The 18,325-nt window shown below is 32.5% G+C and overlaps 1 protein-coding gene across 1 annotated transcript in view; it reads left to right on the top strand.

The window, feature by feature from the left end:
- Positions 1–15,708, top strand: part of LOC106469434 (28S ribosomal protein S35, mitochondrial-like) — a 27,923-nt gene extending 12,215 nt beyond the window's left edge. Inside the window, exons 4-8 of the mRNA XM_013929929.2 lie at positions 5,333–5,472; positions 7,303–7,412; positions 8,898–8,967; positions 14,490–14,615; positions 14,931–15,708. Of these exons, the coding sequence (XP_013785383.1) occupies positions 5,333–5,472; positions 7,303–7,412; positions 8,898–8,967; positions 14,490–14,615; positions 14,931–15,086 (602 nt within the window). The 3' untranslated portion in view covers positions 15,087–15,708. The remainder of the gene's footprint in view (positions 1–5,332; positions 5,473–7,302; positions 7,413–8,897; positions 8,968–14,489; positions 14,616–14,930) is intronic.
- Positions 15,709–18,325: the final 2,617 nt, after the last annotated feature.

The following is an 18,325-nucleotide window of genomic DNA, read 5'->3' as shown; positions in this document are numbered from 1 at the left end:
ATGTCATTGTGACTGTTACGTCATGTGTTGAATATTTAGGTATTACATGGCAATGCATGTCATTGTGACTGTTAGTCCATGTGTTGAATATTTAGGTATTACATGGCAATGCATGTCATTGTGACTGTTAGTCCATGTGTTGAATATTTAGGTATTACATGCAATGCATGTCATTGTGACTGTTAGTTCATATGTTGAATATTTAGGTATTACATGGCAATGCATGTCATTGTGACTGTTAGTTCATGTGTTGAATATTTAGGTATTACCTGACAATGCATGGCTTTGAGGCTATTAGTTCACATGCTGAATATTTATGTTTTCAAATGATACACTTTGCACACAGTAGCTATTTCCCACATGCCTGCCTTTCATATTTCACACACACACATCACTAACTTTAAACTATCTTTGACCTCAATTATGTGTTTGACATTAAGTACACTAGTACATGATGTTATCACAGCTTCTACAATGTTTGTGACTGTTGGAGGTTTTTGTCTGTTTGAGATATTACTGCCAGTTTTCATCATGTCCTGGATTTTGCCTTCTTTCCTGATTTCTCTGTTTCCTATGTGTTCTCCAATCCTGAGCCTGACCACAAGGTTGACATTTTTTTTTATCCAGTTATTTACACTTCTTGGCTTTGTTCTTGTCTCATCATTCTCTTATGAGGAGCATTTCTTTCATCTCTCTCTTTGCTGATTGTGTCTGGTTTGTACTTAGCAGGAAGAGTGGAAAAAGTACTATCTTTATTCCATGATTCCTTTAACATGGCTTATGATCACTCCTCTGTTGACACCTTTAAATCTCAATCCCTAGAAACCCTTCGGTCTGGTGGGGTTGTTGACCCTTTATCTCCAGTATCCCTTACCTGAGCTCTCTTGTTCCATCTTCACCTTCTCCTTTCTCTGTCCCTTCACTATCTGTTTTCTTCTTATCCCCTATCTGAAGCCTCCACCTGAATCTAGTTAGTTGTTGTTCCTACATAGACAATGGGAAACCATCAAGAAGGTCAGGTGACTGTACAGTTTAAGGTTAATAATTGAGTGAAGAAAGAGTTTGTTTGTTGACTAAAACTGTAACTTTACTTAGTTTTAATATTTCAGTAATTTTTTCATTCGTGTAATGTCCGTATTAATGAACATTAATTGTCAAGAGTTACTTTATTATTAAATATGGATGTTTAATGTACCATTATTTTCCTTATATAATGGGATTGTTCAAAGGACTTCACAATTCCTGGACAGGCAGTGTTGCAGCCTATTTTTTAATCTAGGTGTGTCTTGAAATAAATTTGTATTGTTGTTTAGCGAGAAGGAAGTTTAACGTAACACAGTGGGCATGGTATTGATGTGGGAAACTTTCTCCAAAGTTATGAGTGATTTTGTTATTTAATGAGTAAACTGTGGGTGATTTAGTAAGTTTATTCATTCCTGGTATCCAGTTACTTCAGTTACTGAGCTTATGTTTCAACGAAACAATAAATATATGAAATAAATAAGTAACTATAATTTTTGTAAATATAATTTATTTTGATTAATACTGGTAACATTAAATGTAGAATTTAAATAAATTAAACATTTTTGCCCTTACTAAGTGGGCTAGATTTTTCATAAATCCAAAGAATTTAGCCAACAGCAGAAACAATTACAACAATACACTTCATGCATAATCTTTTAAGTTGCCCTGTTGTACCATGTGATTTTTTTTAAGATGTGTAAATACTCAATTAGGTTTTTTCACTAACTTGCCACCTTTGTTTTATAGAAATTTTCTTAAGTAATTATTTCAACAGTTATCCATACTCATGCACTTTATCAGAAAACCATAACATTAGATAGACTTAAATAAATCGGCTACAATCATTTTATAAAGCCTTACTTTCTACAGAGGAAACAATTTTAAATAGTTACAAGACAAGATGAGCAGAAGTTTTACTTTAACAATCACAATGACTGTTTCACAAGGTAACATTAGATTTTTTATCCAGTGCAGTATCTTTATAATTTTTTTCTTGTTTCTGAGTTGTAATGTATTTTATTGCTACAAATAATTTATTGTTTTTGAGTCAGTTGTCCTTTTTTATATGATTTTATTTGTTTTATTACTACAAATCATTTTATTTTTGAGTCAGTTTGTCCTTTTTATATTATGTTTTGTTCCTATAAATCATTTTGTTTTCAACTCGGCTTGTCTACTAATCATTTTGTTTTTGAGTTATGTTCTCCTGTTTAAGTGATTTGTTTTATTACTATAAATCATTTTGTTTTTGAGTCAGTTTGTCCTTTTTATGAGATATATGTTTTTGTTCCTACAAATCATTTTGTTTTAAACTTAGCTTATCCTGTTTCAAAATATGATGGGTTTTATTATTACTAATCATTTTGTTTTGATCTAGGTTCTCCTGTTTAAGTGGTGTGTTTTATTACTACAAATAATTCTATTTTTTATGAGTCAGCTTGTCCTGTTTATGAGATGTGATGTGTTTTATTCTTATATATCATGGTATTTTTGTAAGAAGTCCTGGTTTTTGTTTCTATTTTATGGAATAATAGTAATTATGCATTTGTTAATTGATGTTTTAAGGATAAGTAGCTTTCTGAAATGGTACTACCTCTTTTCTCCCATAGCTATCTTAACCATTAACCATCATTCGCCCTCTAGGCATTGGTCAAATTTTTTTTGAACAGCGCACCAGTCTTTTATACCCCTATATTTTTCTTCAATGCAACAACATGTGCTGATCATGTGGCCACCCTCCACCAATCCCATTGCACCTCTATACTAGCACATGTAGCTCCCTCTTCCATTGCGGCACGATCCTCACTTTCTCGATTGGCATTCTCGTGTATAGACTTGTGTTTTAGCTCATTCTCCATGTGTCTGCACAATTTTGATTGGCTTGATCACCAATTAATATCAGTTTCAAGTTTCTACTTGTATGTATTTGAGATATTTCTGTTTCCCGAATTCTGCTTTGTTTATTTGAATTCGGGTTTCCTATGGCAGTTGATAATTTTACCACCATAACAGTAGGCCTCAGTCTCAGGTTTGACAATGTCTGTTGAGGAAGCACAGCCTTTTGTTTGTGGGGAGTTTGTGTCTTACGTTTGGCCAGCGATGTTTTACTTTCAAGATAGGTATTGTTCTTTCTCCCAGGAGATCTGTGGTAAGTTTTTCAGTGTGTATTTCTCACTCCTTGTAGCTATACCCATGTTAAATGAGTTTATGTGAGCTCATGTGTATGATCTTATTTCTGCACTCAATAATTTGTCATTCAAGTCTTTTCTGGTCAATGTTGGGTAATTTTGGATTTTATATCTTTTTTACCATCTAGGTTATTTAGTTTACAACATGCTTTTGGAGTTTGTTTCTTGTGTCAATTTTGTATAATATTCTACATTTTTTCATTGTTAATGTTTTTTAGTTATAAGTTCCTTTTTATGTATCTTTACCACTAGTCACATCTAATTGGGGATTAGTTTTGAGTCAAACTTTGTTTTTATTCTCATATTCTTTAGGATAAGTTTTCTTTTTGTATCCTTTATCTTGCATCTTCTTTGAGTTGATTTATACATTCTATGTTTATGGTTCTTTTATCTTATCAGTCCCTTTAGATGTTACTTATTGTTTTATGTTTTAGGTTGATTTTTCTTAGTTTTGCAGGTGTGTTGCTTTTAAGGTCTTTGTAGACTACACATTTCTAAATTTTTGTTTGTTCATTAGTTCTGTGTACTTTCTTAAATTTCTTTGGTTTGTCTTTTTGGCTACACTTCATGACAATGCTGTTCTTTTTTACGGGTTCTCTATGAGGGTTTCTGACTTCCATTGTACTTCCACCTCTACTCTCACTTCCCAAATCTCCTACCCTCCTCCTTGTGATTGTACCTTCTCCGGTTGTCTTTTTTTTATCAATATATATATATCTATTCTTATATATATATGTATCTCCTGAGGACCATCACTCATGGACTTCATAAGTAAAGCAGATAAGGATTTTTACACATCCCTACTGACCTGTGATTCTTACAATCCGGGTCTTTCTTCTTTCCAAAATAGGGAAACACAGTCACCCATTGCACTGTCTCCAGTGGGTTATTCTTCTGGACCCCCAGTGCATCTCCCCCCTCTTCTTCTAGTGGAGTATGGGGGTCCTTGCCACTTCTGGTTCCCAGTCTCTGGAGTGGTGGACTGTGAAGATTTCCTCATGAGTGGGTTTTGTACAATAACACAATCTCAAAGTCATACATACTCACTCGATGAGAAGAGGGCTATCATCATTATATTGCAAATTATACACAATATGACATGAAATTTATTATGCAAAGCACTTCCACTGGATGTTTTATGCCCAGATGGACTGCATTTGACATAATCCAATGTATACCAAGGGGCTTCCCCCAGATGTTTTTCCTGGGTGGACCTCACATGGCTATCTTGATATCAATCCAAGGCACTTCCCCTGGATGTTTTGCCCAAATGGACCACACTTGTTGATTATACAAACTTATGCAAGACAGTTCCATATTGTTTTTGTCCTTGGACCACACTTGACATAATACGTTGTATCCCAAGGCTCTTACGCTGGATGTTTTCTGCCCAGATGGACCACGCTTGGCCTATTCATATATGGTCCTCTATCCCTCCTATATATTATATTTGTTTCCATCCTACGTGTCTTATCTTCTTTAATGAGTGAAGAGCATACTGTTCCAAAAGTAGTGCTATACCCTACAGGTGTGTCTCATATTTCATTTGTGACACACATGCTTTTTTCATAGTGGTCACCTTCACTGGCCCCTCCACCTTTCCAATGTGAGATTCTAGCTATGGGGGAGAAGAGGAAGTACTGTTCTACCATTGTTTTGGGGTTTGTATATGCCAATTCTCAAAAGTGAGGCTTGTGCCACAATGGTAGAGGAAGCCACTTGTGCTAGTATAGAGGGTACAGTGGTATTGGTGGAGGGTGGTCATATGATCAACACATGTTGCTGCAATGATGCAAAAAATATAGGGGTACAAAAGACTGGTGCAGTGTCCAAAAAATTTAACCAATGCCTGGAGGGCAAATGAAGGTTGTGATAGCTATGGGTTAGAAGAGGTAAGTACCTGTCAGAAATACATTTTCATTTTTAGAAAATGTTAACTTTTGGGAATTAAAAAAAACAATAATAACATTTGTATAAACATTACAATAGTTTTGAAGAAAAATAAATTGAAATTCACTTTGAGATAATGCACTATTTATTTTATTAATATATTTGAAATATTCAATTATTTTATTATTCAAAAATTATTCTTTATTTTTGTCATCTTAATTTGTATGTAGAGTTTTGTACACCTTGGCCTAAACAATTAAAAACAGATGAAATCTGCGATAAAGAATTTCCAGTGGAAATTATAACAAATGATTACTGTCATGCTGGACCATCTATCCGTGACTCCAGGGCAAGGATTGTGACTCTGAAGGTAAGTATTTATGTGCTTGCTGGAATCTGAAATTAATCCTAATACTTAGATTGCATTTCTGGGATAAGCTCATGTTATTACAGGATAATCATGATTTCATTTCTCTACTGATAATCGGTAAATTCATGTATGGCCAGGTGGTTGGGGCGGTCGACTCCAATCTATGGGACGCGGGTTCGAATCCCCATCACACACAAACATGCTCGCCCTTTCAGCCATAGGGTTGTTATAATGTGACAGTCAATCCCACTATTCATTGGTAAAAGAGTACACCAAGAGTTGGCAGTGGGTGGTGATGACTAACTGCCTTCCCTCTAGTCTTACACTGCTAAATTATGGATGGCTAGCAAAGATAGCCCTCGTGTAGCTTTGCACGAAATTCAAAAACAAACAAAATTCATGTATGGATGGTAGTCATGACTTCATGTCTCTACCAATGATCAGTAGATTTATGTATGGATAGAAGAGCCATGATTACACATATCTACCAGTAATTAGTAGGTTCATGTATGAATAGAAGAGCCATGATTACACGTATCTACCAGTAATTAGTAGGTTCATGTATGAAGTAATTAGTAGGTTCATGTATGAATAGAAGAGCCATGATTGCACGTCTCTACCAGTAATTAGTATGTTCATATATGAATAGAAGAGTCATTATTTCATTTCAACTAGTTCATTCTTATCTAATAACAGCAACATTAATATGATAAATTACCCAGTTTTCATACTGTTTCTATTTGTAGATTAAAATGAATGAGTGTAATTTATTATATTAATGTTTCTGTTATTAGGTAAGAGTGAACCAGTATAATTTAGCATATTGTTTTTTTATTAGGTAAAATGAACTAGTATAAGTTATCACATTGTTTCTGTTAGGTAAGAATGATGAAATGTAATTTATCATATTGTTTCTGTTATTATTTAAGAATGAACCTGTGTAATTTATCATATTAATGTTTCTGTTATTAGATGAGAATGAATTGATAGTGTTATTTGTTGTGAGACTTCAGGAAACTGTTTTTGTTATAAATTTACAATGAATTTCTACTTTTGAGGAACAGTTATGTATCCAATACTTTATAACCATTAAAAGTCTTCCCTTTTAAGTATCTAGTCATAGTAACTGAACTTCAATATTAAGAAGGTCTTGTGAGTTTCTGTCTGCAAGGATGCTACTATGTTGCTTTACAAAATGATTTGGATTATTTGATGAGTTTGGCAAATAAATGGCATATGACTTTTATTAATATTAAACTCAAAGTAATGCATGTGGGATATCACAATTTGGAATATGAGTGTTATTGAAGATAAAGATTATGGTTTTCTAGTTCATCAATCTTTTGAGCCATAATCTATTTTTTATTTAGTGGTGAGAATAGATTACGTATGAACACCATCAATTTTCTTAATCACCTCAATTAGATCCCCCTCTAACTCCTCCCAATTTTCATGAGATCTTAATGCATAATCTATTTTTTATTTAATGGTGAGAATAGTAGGACTAAAGCGCACAATCGTAAACTTTGGCAGGTTAGGAGACATCTTCTGCTAAGACTGCTATATTTTTCTAATAGGGTTGTTGACCCTTAGAATGAGTTGCCTTCCGATATGATAAGTGCAGTTAATTTAAAAGAAGGTTTGATTAATATTTGAATGATAAGGTGTTTTATTTTAGAGTTAGTATAGTGGTTGATATGGCACTGATTGACCAACAAGTCCTATGTTAGCCTTAAATTATCTATATGTTATGTAATTAACATGATATTATACAGAATATCACATTTTTTTATTATATTTCCTTTATTCTGTTTGCTGTAATGGCCACAGGTAAAACTGTCAGTCTTGCCACTAGACTACCATGCCAAAGACAAACTACTTCGTCTAGTAGCAGACCGATATGACCCCACTAACGATGTACTTTCAATCACTGTAGACAGGTAAGACTAGTAACAGTTATTATTATACAAACATAGAGTTCATTATTACAGGTTTTTTTTCCAGAACAATACTTCACTACAGGGAAATAAATTGATATCATTAGAATTAAAATGTGTATCTAAGTTATAATAGGATCAAAAGTTACCCCTAATTTATCTACATTGTTACAGCATTGCTTATAAGATCTTTCTTTTACGTATCAAATGTAATATTAAGTTATCCCTTATCCATCTAAATTACAGCATTGTTTTTAAACTCTTTCATTTACTTATCAAAGGCAATATTAAGTTATCCCTTATCTAACTCAACTGTTATGACATTATATGCCCATGATGTTGTGGTGAGGGCACTCAACTCACAATCTGTGGGTTTGGGTTTGCATCCAATCACCAAACCTGCTTGCCCTTTCAGCAGTGGGGGATCTTATAATATGATGGTCAATCTCACTATTTGTTAGTAAAACAGTACCCAAAAAGTTGTTGGTGGGTGGTGTTGTCTTTCCTTTAGTCTATTGCTTCTAAATTAGGAATAGCTAATGCAGATAGCCCTTGAGTAGCTCTGTGTAAAATACAATAAAACAAACAAACGACTTAATATTGCACCTTTAGTTATGAAATTTTCAGGTATTTACCCATCTAAACTGCTACAGCTTTAATCCAAACATGTTATAGCATGTCTTAAAAATATTCAGTGCTTGATAAAAATCACCTGCAAATTCATCTATTTTAATTGATTGCTGCATCCAGTTTTTCTAAGCCCTTGGATCTTCAGTAAAACAACCCATTATTCTTACATAAAATGTGTTTTTATTTTATCAACCTATCCATCAATTTATTATCCTTAGGTAAGACATTGTGTTTTTATTTTATCAATTCATTCATCAACCCATTATCCTTAAGTAAGACATTGTGTTTTTATTTTATCAACTTAACCCATCAATCCATTATCCTTAAGAAAAAAGTGTGTTTATTTTATTAACTTACCCCTTCAACCCATTATCCTTATGTAAGACGTTGAGTTTTTAGTTTATCAACTTATCCCATCAACCCATTATCCTTAAGAAAAAAGTGTGTTTATTGTATTAACTTACTCCTTCAACCCATTATCCTTATGTAAGACGTTGAGTTTTTAGTTTATCAACTTATCCCATCAATCTATTATCCTTATGTAAAAAATTGAATTTTTTTTATCACATTACCCCATCAATCTATTATCAATGCAGAAAGAAGCCATTATATATTGAAAATTAAATAACCTGAAATGACGCACAAACCAAAAATCAATGAGTAAGTCTGTTAAGTTAAGCATTTATAAAACTGCATATCTATTCAAGTTATCTACTAACATGATATTAAAATTTTGTATTATTATTCTCTGGTCAGTTTGTAGAAAACCAGCTGGAGGATGTATTTATATATTCATTATGCTTATCATAGCCTTACATTATCAACCATTTTGAATAAAGCTCTCAATACTGGTTCCAGGTGCCCTCTTCGGAAGCAGAACTATGACTATGCCTGCTACCTGTTGACAGCACTATTTTATGAGTCGTGGGTAAGTTGTCAAACCTCATTTTTTGTTGAAAACAACAGATTGACTACCAATATATTTACTTCTTTTTGTGTATGCATAATTTTAGACGGGGAATTCCGGGTATAGTTACTTACAATTTCAGTAAATAAGGATTATTAGAGTTTAAGAAACACAATCATGGTAGATTAAGGTTTCCTTTGTAATATAGATATGCCTTGAGGTAGTTTTGTTTAGCATGAAAAATATTAAGATTTTTTTTTGTAGGGTTATAAAGATGTTTCTAACAAAGATATACTTGTCTTACTGAACTAAACAAGTAGTAAGATTTCTCAGACAATGGAATGTAGGTTTTTCTTGAATTACGAGTTAATATTGTATGTTATTATGCATTCAGATGAGAAGATACGGTTCTCATCTATTAGTGTATATTCTGAGATGAAGATAGAGCTCTCATAAAGGCTCAGATTTTATCTTTGACCATCAGTGAAAACAAGTTCACACTTTATTTAGCAGTCTAACCTTAAACTACATTTTGTATTTCATAGCTTCAATTGAAATTACATATTAATAGTTACCGTATGCGAGGAATATACAGTGTATGGTATGGGATAAGTTTGAAGCATCTAGTTGGTGGAAGTGGGAAAGGTAAGATTGAAACATAAGAATAATTTGAGTAAGAAATTGATTAACTTAATTAAGAATGATGAACATTCAAAAAAAGAATTTAAAAATTAATACTGTGATACTAAATGAGAAGTATATTAAGTTGTTAAACAACCCCAAAATAATAAATATATCAAAGGAAAATATCATAACAGAACAAATTAAAATAATATTTACAAACAGAATAAAGGTTTGTCTATGGGGTCATCCTTATCACTCTTGTTAGCAGACATTTTCATGTTGAGGTAGAAATTAGTGTTCTAAAGATAGCATTGATAAAACCCGAGGTGTGGGTATGGTACGTGGATAACACGTTTCTGGTGTGGCGACATGGTAATGACACGTTAATTGAGTTCCAGAAGCATCTGCCTTTGATCAGCCCTAATATACAATTCATTTTAGAAGTTGAAGATGATGGTTGTTTAAGTTTTTTAGATGTTTTTGTAAAAAGAGAGAAGGGTTTTCTGTTAATTTTTGTATACAGGAAACCATTCTCAGTTGTCATGTTGCCGCATGTGAGATCGTGTCATCCATGGTCATAAAAAATGTCCTCATTTTTATCTTTTGTTTATAGGACTATCAATATTTCGTCATATGATGATAGAATTAATGTATTTAAAACAGGTAGTGATTGATAGAGGGTATCAACCTCAAATCATAGATAGGATGTACAGTAAATATTACAACAAACTTCAAATTTCTGGATGTATGAAACTGGAAATAACAAAACAGGAAAATAGAGAAAGAATATGTTTGCCTGATGTTTTACCATGGTTAATAAAAATAGGTAATGTGTTTAGGCAAAACTTGAATTGCCAAGTAACATTTACTCCTCAATTAAAATTAAATCATATAATTAATGGTTTGAAAGATAAAATTGAATTGAGGGTTAAATGGGGTATATACAAAATTTCATGTACTTGTGGTCTAAATTATATTGGACAGACAAGTAGGAACCTAAAATTGAGAGTAAAAGAACCTCAAAAAACTGTGGATCAGCTTTGGCAGAACATGTAGCAAATTTTAAACATATTATTGATTGGGATAGTATAAAAATTCTTAAACAGTTAATGGGAAAAGTATAAGAGAATCTTTAGAAATTGTTAAAAACAAAAGGAATTTAAGTAGAGATTTAGGCCTAGTAGCCACCAAAATAATTTTTTGGAAATTATTGTTGTAAATGGCGCCATTATACATATATGCTAATTATACACGTACCTTAGGTTTATAAGCAGTGTTATGTGTACTTCTTAATAAATTCTCCTGAAGATCGTGAAATTATTTACTGCTCAAAATTTCATATTTTTTAGACTAAAACACATCTTAGTCACTAAGCTTGATAAATTATAGTGGAATTCTAAGGTATTAATGTAGTGATTATGATTTTTAGTTATTGAATAAAACCTAAAAAAATATTTTGTTTAATATCTTCCACATGCAAATTTTTAAAGGCTTCGCAACATACGTCAAGCAGCAACCGAGTACAAAGGTTGTAACTAGAAGAGATGATTGTTTGCTTTACTTCTTTATTTACTGTTCTATTTTTTAAGAAAAATAAGTTTAAGAACTTATTTCAAAATAGCAATAGAATAGTCTATATATACATATATAATGTATAATAATTGAAATGTGACTGTATTTTACAAAATACCAGTCTACTAAAACACAGCCAAGACAAGTTACTTTGTACTGACCAAAGGTTACCTTTATGTTATTTACATGAGTGCACGTGAACCACTTTGTTGTAACTTCTGTATTGTTAGCCAGGCACGGGTGAAAGGTCAATATAAAAAAATAATAAATATATATAAATGTATAATCTTATGACATTTAAGATATTTTGTCTAAACATTTACGGTTTCATGTTATGATTTGTGTTCATTCTAGAATGAAAGAGGCATAATTTATATTTATTTCCTTTTTTTTATGGTGGTTGAGAGATCAGTCAAATCTACCGAACCTGTACAGAGAATAATTACTGAAAATAACAGATAAAATAAAAAGTTTTTTCTTAAGAAGCATTTCATAATTATCTGGACATTATAAAGATTTAGCATGTGAAATTTCAAAGTTTCTTATGCATAAAAGTAATTTTAATCCTGAAATGAATATTACTTTGCATGATAGATAGGCAACATGCGAAAAGAAAAAAAAAAGGCAAGAGAGAAACATTGCTTTAGAAACCTTAAAACTTAATAAAGAAATTAGATATTTTGCATAAAAAAGCATTGTAATTTTTAGTGATAAGACACAAATTTTGTTAAAATTCATTTACTAATTTAAAAGTTATAGCATGAAAACATTAACAAGCACAAAATGGTCAGTCCTAGGGACTGAGCCAGTGCTGAAAGAGTTATGGTGATTTTAAAGGTATCCTTAGGTGGAATGAAGTTCATTTCCTGTGTTATAGAACAAATAACTCGAATTATTAAACAAAGCCTTATACATGAAAATACTTAAATTGTCAAATATCAACTCTTACACCCTATTCACAGTACAATATTATTCTTCCTAATTAGGATCTTAGAGGTTTCTTGACCTTTGACTCCCATATTTCAACTCCTCCTTATCTTGTATTGCTTAAGTATTGTATGTTATTAAACATTATATGAAGATTTTTACCTGTTAAAAACTAGCTTCAATCTCAACAACTTGGATTTTGCATTATGATAAATAACAAGAAGCTCCAAGGCGGTTGTTGTTTCTTTATTTTTTTAGGAGTAGATATCATTTTCTTATAACTAATACTATAAAAAGTCCAAATATAAACAAAAAATCGATCTGCAAAAACACATTTTACAGTTAGAGTGGTCAAACATATTAGTGATGTTTTGTAATAATCTCACTTGCATACACAAAAGCCTTTTTGATATACAGCGGTTCCCTGACCGTACAATGTGTAAACATCCTCTTTGAGACTGAAGAGGATGCACGAATTTGTCAAAACTAGTTTCTCTGATATCAGACTTGTGACAGAGTGTTCCGTTTACTGTGTTTTTTTTTCGTTAATTGCTGTAAACAATATTGTGTTCTTTTATTATTATCCTCTATTTTGTTTCTGTTGACCCCATTGACTTAAAGCTGGTGTCAAATAATTCTGTTTTCACTGTGTATTTCAATGAACTGCTACTTGAATACTAACTCTGATACTGAATTTTGGTCACTAATCTTACCAGTCAATCTTTAGAATAACCCGTTACCCCTAAAACTATAGTTATATCCCAGTGGAATTTTATCATAAGTAATTCAGAATAACACATTATGTTTAATACTACTTATAAGAAAAATTATCATAAAGAATTCAGAACACTACAGATCTTATTACTAGTGTTATATCCCATTGACATATTACCCTAAAGAATTCAGAATAACACATTGTTTTTTAATACTAGCTACACACAAATTAAATTTTTATGATAAAAAAATTCAGAACAATACAGTTTTTAATACTAATGTTATATAGAGGTTGAGTACATTATATTAAAACCATTTTTGAGCATAACCATGTCAGTATTGATGATGTTTTATATGACGACCACGTGTCTTTTCAGTAATAGCACTGCAGTATAGTTTCCTTAGCAAAAACTTCAGAAATGATCTGTTTATTCCACCAATCAATGATGACAGTTCAAAATGTTCTGTTTCTTCCACCAATCAGTGATGACAGTTCATTTCTCAAACTGGACTTGCTGTTTCTTAAGTCATATTTATAGTTAAATTTATGCCACCTGTCCAGCATTACAATATTTAGCATTTTCAACAAACCTTTCTCTTCTTGCTGAATGTTAAACTAAATCGCGTGTTGCATAGTATTTAATGAACTATTTGATTGATAGAAATCAGTAATAATATATAATGGATTAGTAATTGATATCTTTCATTATACATCTGTTACATGGCACTAAATGGACTGTATGAATGATGAAATGGCACTTGATTCCACACTTGATCCCTGTTCACAGGAATCAAGTGTGGAAACAAGTGCCATCCATCATATATATGGTTCATTAAGTACCAAGTAACATATTTATAACAAACAGGGATCAAGCATGCAATTAAGTACCATTCCATCATTCATAAAGTACCATGTAATAGCTGTATAATCCATTATACAGCTATTACGTGGTACTTTATGAATGATGGAATGGTACTTAATTGCATGCTTGATCCCTGTTTGTTATAAATATGTTACTTGGTACTTAATGAACCATATATATGATGGATGGCACTTGTTTCCACACTTGATCCCTGTCCATTATACAGCTATTACATGGTACTTTATGAATGATGAAATGGTACTTGATCCCTGTCCATTATACAGCTATTACATGGTACTTTATGAATGATGGAATGGTACTTGATCCCTCAGAAACTGTCAGGCATACTGGAGGGCTTTAGACATTTTTACAAAGAGTTAGAAAAAATATTACCCTTGCTCTCCAGATGATAAAAAAAAGAACTTTTTATTTGAACTTACGTTTCGCCACTGTGGCTCCATTGAAGCTGGTTTTTTTACTAGCTCTAGGGTGAAACGTGGGCTAAAATAAAAAAAAGCACCTGGTTCCTGTTCATTATACACATATTACATGGTATTTAATGAACTATTTGAATGGCAGTTCATCCCTGAAACTCTTGAGTTACCCCTATGTTTAAAACAGTAGTCTTTTATATTCTCATTTTTTTCATTAATGATATGATATATTTTATTGTTACAAATAAACTACTACAAATTGAGGTTTTAATAAAATTAGTTCAATAAATTTCAGTTCTCATTGAAGAGCACTTGTTTTACAGAAAACATGCTGTTAAGTTGACATGTTGTAAAAGGTTTTGTAAGCTGTTGTTAGATTTTCTGATTTATTTTTTTTGCCATCATGTAGAAAGTAGAACCTTGGGAGTCTGAAAAGACTGAAGCTGATATGGAGAAATATTTCTGGAATGGAAGTCGGTCACAAAAGGCAATTGTAAGCACTTTTAGATGGATGCAAGGAACTGTGCCTTATGAGGTGTGTAAATTTATGCAATCTAACATCCATATCTTATTCTTTATTTACACTAGTCTTATCAGTATTTTAGTTTCACGTAAAATAAATAGGATATTTCTGATGTTTCTTGTGTTGATATTATCAATATTTTAACATTTCTTGTGAAATAAATAAGATGTCTAATGTTAGTTGTGTTGGTATCATCAATATTTTAAACATTCATGTGAAATAAACAGGGTATAATTGATGTTGGTTGTGTTCATATCATCAATATTTTAACATTTCATGTAAAATAAAAAAGATATCTCTGATTCTGGTTGTGTTACTGTATTTCAGGTTTCTGAAACAGATATATTGGCCCAAAAAGTGGCTGAGCACTATGGAGAGGCAGTTTCTAGTATCTACAACAATGGAGAAAGCTCTGAAACTTTGCAGCATTACAAAGATGCTGCTTGTCAACTTTTGAACATTACCCAGGAGAAGATGTCATGACTTTTGAAATGTTTAAAATAATCCAAATAGTGTAATTAGATATCATGGTCCATCATTACAGAAGGCTTCATTATGAACTAGTTGAGTTTCAAAAGAAGACAAGTTCATTTAATGACATCATTTAATCTGTTGTAATTTTGTTTATTACTTACTTTGTACTACAACATATTCTTACATTTGGGTTTCAGCAGTAAAGTTTTAGTTTTTGTTGTTAGTGGAAACAATTGTATAGTAGATTTTTTTGTGCATTTCAAATAATCACAGGAATATAAGAACCCCCCCCCCCAACCTCCCATAGTAGTTTGATATGTATAATTAGTAGCAACTTTCTATCTGAGTGTGGTAAAATTTAGTTGCTACTTCTCACGATTAGTAAAATTAACTGATAGGTTTGGAATCAACACTAAATAAGTTAACATTTTGTACATAAACATGTATAATGTGTTTCAACTAACACTGGTGATAATAGATTACCTCTGTTGATGAGTATAAGGTTTTGTTTTTTGCCATCTAAGATTTAAAGCATAGGTTGAAAGTGATAAAACATCATAGTTTATTTTTCTTTATGTGTACTAGATTTGGCATGTAACTTAATGTTATAATAAAATCTGTGAATTCTTTATCTAAAGTGCTATTTAAAATATCAGTGCTACATAACATGTAAAAATACATTTATAGAAATGTTATTTTTCTTGGATTTGTGTGTCCCTTATAAACAACCCTGATTCATTTTAACATGTCCATTAAATAGTAAATATCAGGCTGGTTGGGATAAAACAGACATAGTAGTAGTCAAGCTGCTCTTAGTTATTTGAATCTGCATGTTTGTACAGTACAAGGCACTAAATATGCAATCTATATATGACCTAATTAAAGCATTACATACAACTATATATATATTACTGGTAATCAAGAAGACTTTATTACTACACAGTACCAACTGTTAGCAAGAATCATTATTTTTGTTGACATTAAGTTACAATTATAAACTGTGTGATTCATTTGCACATATAATGGTCTACTGTAAGGATCACCAGTAAAGAAATCTTGGGTAATGCAAAATATGTAATGAAAGATATGTTTAGGAGAGCAGGTAGACAACTAATAGTTTGGATTGAATGAAGAAAATGTAGATAAAGATATTAAGATTATAAATTCAGCAGTAATTGAATATATTATTCCATATTATATTCTGAATAAAATCACACAACATAAATTGTTATCAGGGTTGGCATATTGCTAAAATATGTTGGATATTTTAGGTATCTTTGTAGTATATAATTACTGACTTCTGTGTTAATAGATGGGCAACTTCCTTCACATTTTCTAAGAATGTTGATTATTATTATTATATTGAGCACATATTCTTAATCTTTTCAATATGCAATGTTACTGTGTCATCCCCTTGGGTAGAGTAATTATTATCTCCTATAGAGAACAAAGCTGCTAGAATAAGGCAACTTCAATGTTTGTTGACCACATGTTTATGATAAAACTGCATAGAAACAAGATAAACAAAACAATTTTTAAATTCTTACATTACTAAAAGTAGTTAGAAAACAGTATTCCTGCATATCACATGTAGAATGTAGAATTCTTCATAAATGTGATATCTGATATCATAAATGACATCTACATATTACAATATGGGTTCAAAGAAACTGAAATCATTGAATCAAATAACTTACTTTATACTAGGATATGTTTAAGAACTAGATATTTCTTTTGCCAGAAGAGTGGATGATGTGTATATACGGCTGACCAATGGTGTGAGAGAACAAGGGTTACAAAATGACTTCCTTGCAAGAGGACCAGGCATGTCTTTGGGGAAGTATTCTGCTTACTCACAATCTTTGAATTGTGGGTTCATATCTCATTACTGAACATGTTCCCCCTTCTGCCAGGGGGCATTATAATGTGATGGTCAATTCCACTATTATTTGGTAAAGAATAGCTTAAGAAATGGTGGTAAGTGGTGTTGACTAGCTGCCTTTACTCTTGACTATCAGTCTCTCAGTAGGACAGTGGTAAATCTACGGACTTGCAATGCTAAAAATCCGGAGTTTAATTCCTAATAGTGAACACAACAGATAGGCCAATGTGGCTTTGCTATAAAATAAACAAACTAAACTAGTCTATCATTTCTAAATTGGGAATGGCTAGTGCAACTACCCCTCAAGTATCTTTGCATGAAATTCAACAAAAAAATAATCCCTCACAAGAGAAATAATATAAGCTTTCCTTGTATATTGAAGCAACAACAACATTCATTCTCGGTTCTAACTTTGCTGCAAAGACCATGGAAGAAATTCAACAGTAATAGGAAAACTGAAAAGTAGTAGAGAGAGCCGCCCGGTAACCAGCAATGATCAATACCTATAAACCCTGGTCGAAAAGCCACGTGAAGAATTTGGAGAGATGGGAACAGAAGAGGAGAAAGAATTAAGCAGTGTCCAATAAAAAAACATATGAGAAGGGAGGAAGTGCAAACAGAATGGAAAAGAAAGAAAGATGCATGCAAAGAGTGTCCACAATGTCTTGCAAGGAACCACGCAAATCCTATGGGTGAAGTCAGAGTGAGGCTGTAGAGGAAGAGAGGAGGGAAGGACTGTTTAAGACCCAATGGAGGGAACCATGTTTGAGCCAGCCATTAGGATGCCACAACAGGACCAGACAAGGAGTGTTCTGAATGAGAGAGAGAACACAAGGGAGAAGATGAATGGGGATTAAGCTTAGGGAATGAGGTTGGACCAGTCCTGATTGAATGTGTCCCCTGCCAGAGTCAATGGATGCAGAACAGAAGACCAGAAAAGGGGGAAGCTTAGCAAAAGCATCGGTGAGACGGGTGCCCAGACGAGAGCAAAGCCACTGGTAAACTAGATGTTTGAGAGATCACTTCTTCTTGGGCCTTGAGAGATGATCCATGACAAGATTCACAGCACCCAGAACATGAAAAACCACCAGTTATACTTGTATGGAATTGGCCTAGAAGAGGAGGTGGAAACAGAGAAAGTGAGACGACTGAATGCCCCTCTAGTAACTAATATAGGAAACCACAGTTGAGTTGTCCATATTTATCATAACCAAGTGGTTATGCACAACTGTAGAAAATGATCCAAAGCTTGAAACACTGCCAAGTATTTCAAAATATTCATATGAAGGGCTGTTGAAACCATCAGGTGAAATCAGTGTACAGGGAAGGAGGAAGATGAATGAGGGAGGACAAGATATCCTGAGAG

This window comes from Limulus polyphemus, unplaced genomic scaffold (genome assembly GCF_000517525.1).
Source record: "Limulus polyphemus unplaced genomic scaffold, Limulus_polyphemus-2.1.2 Scaffold3483, whole genome shotgun sequence".
Taxonomy (NCBI): Eukaryota; Metazoa; Arthropoda; class Merostomata; order Xiphosura; family Limulidae; genus Limulus; species Limulus polyphemus.
This window is presented reverse-complemented; position numbering and strand designations above follow the sequence as displayed.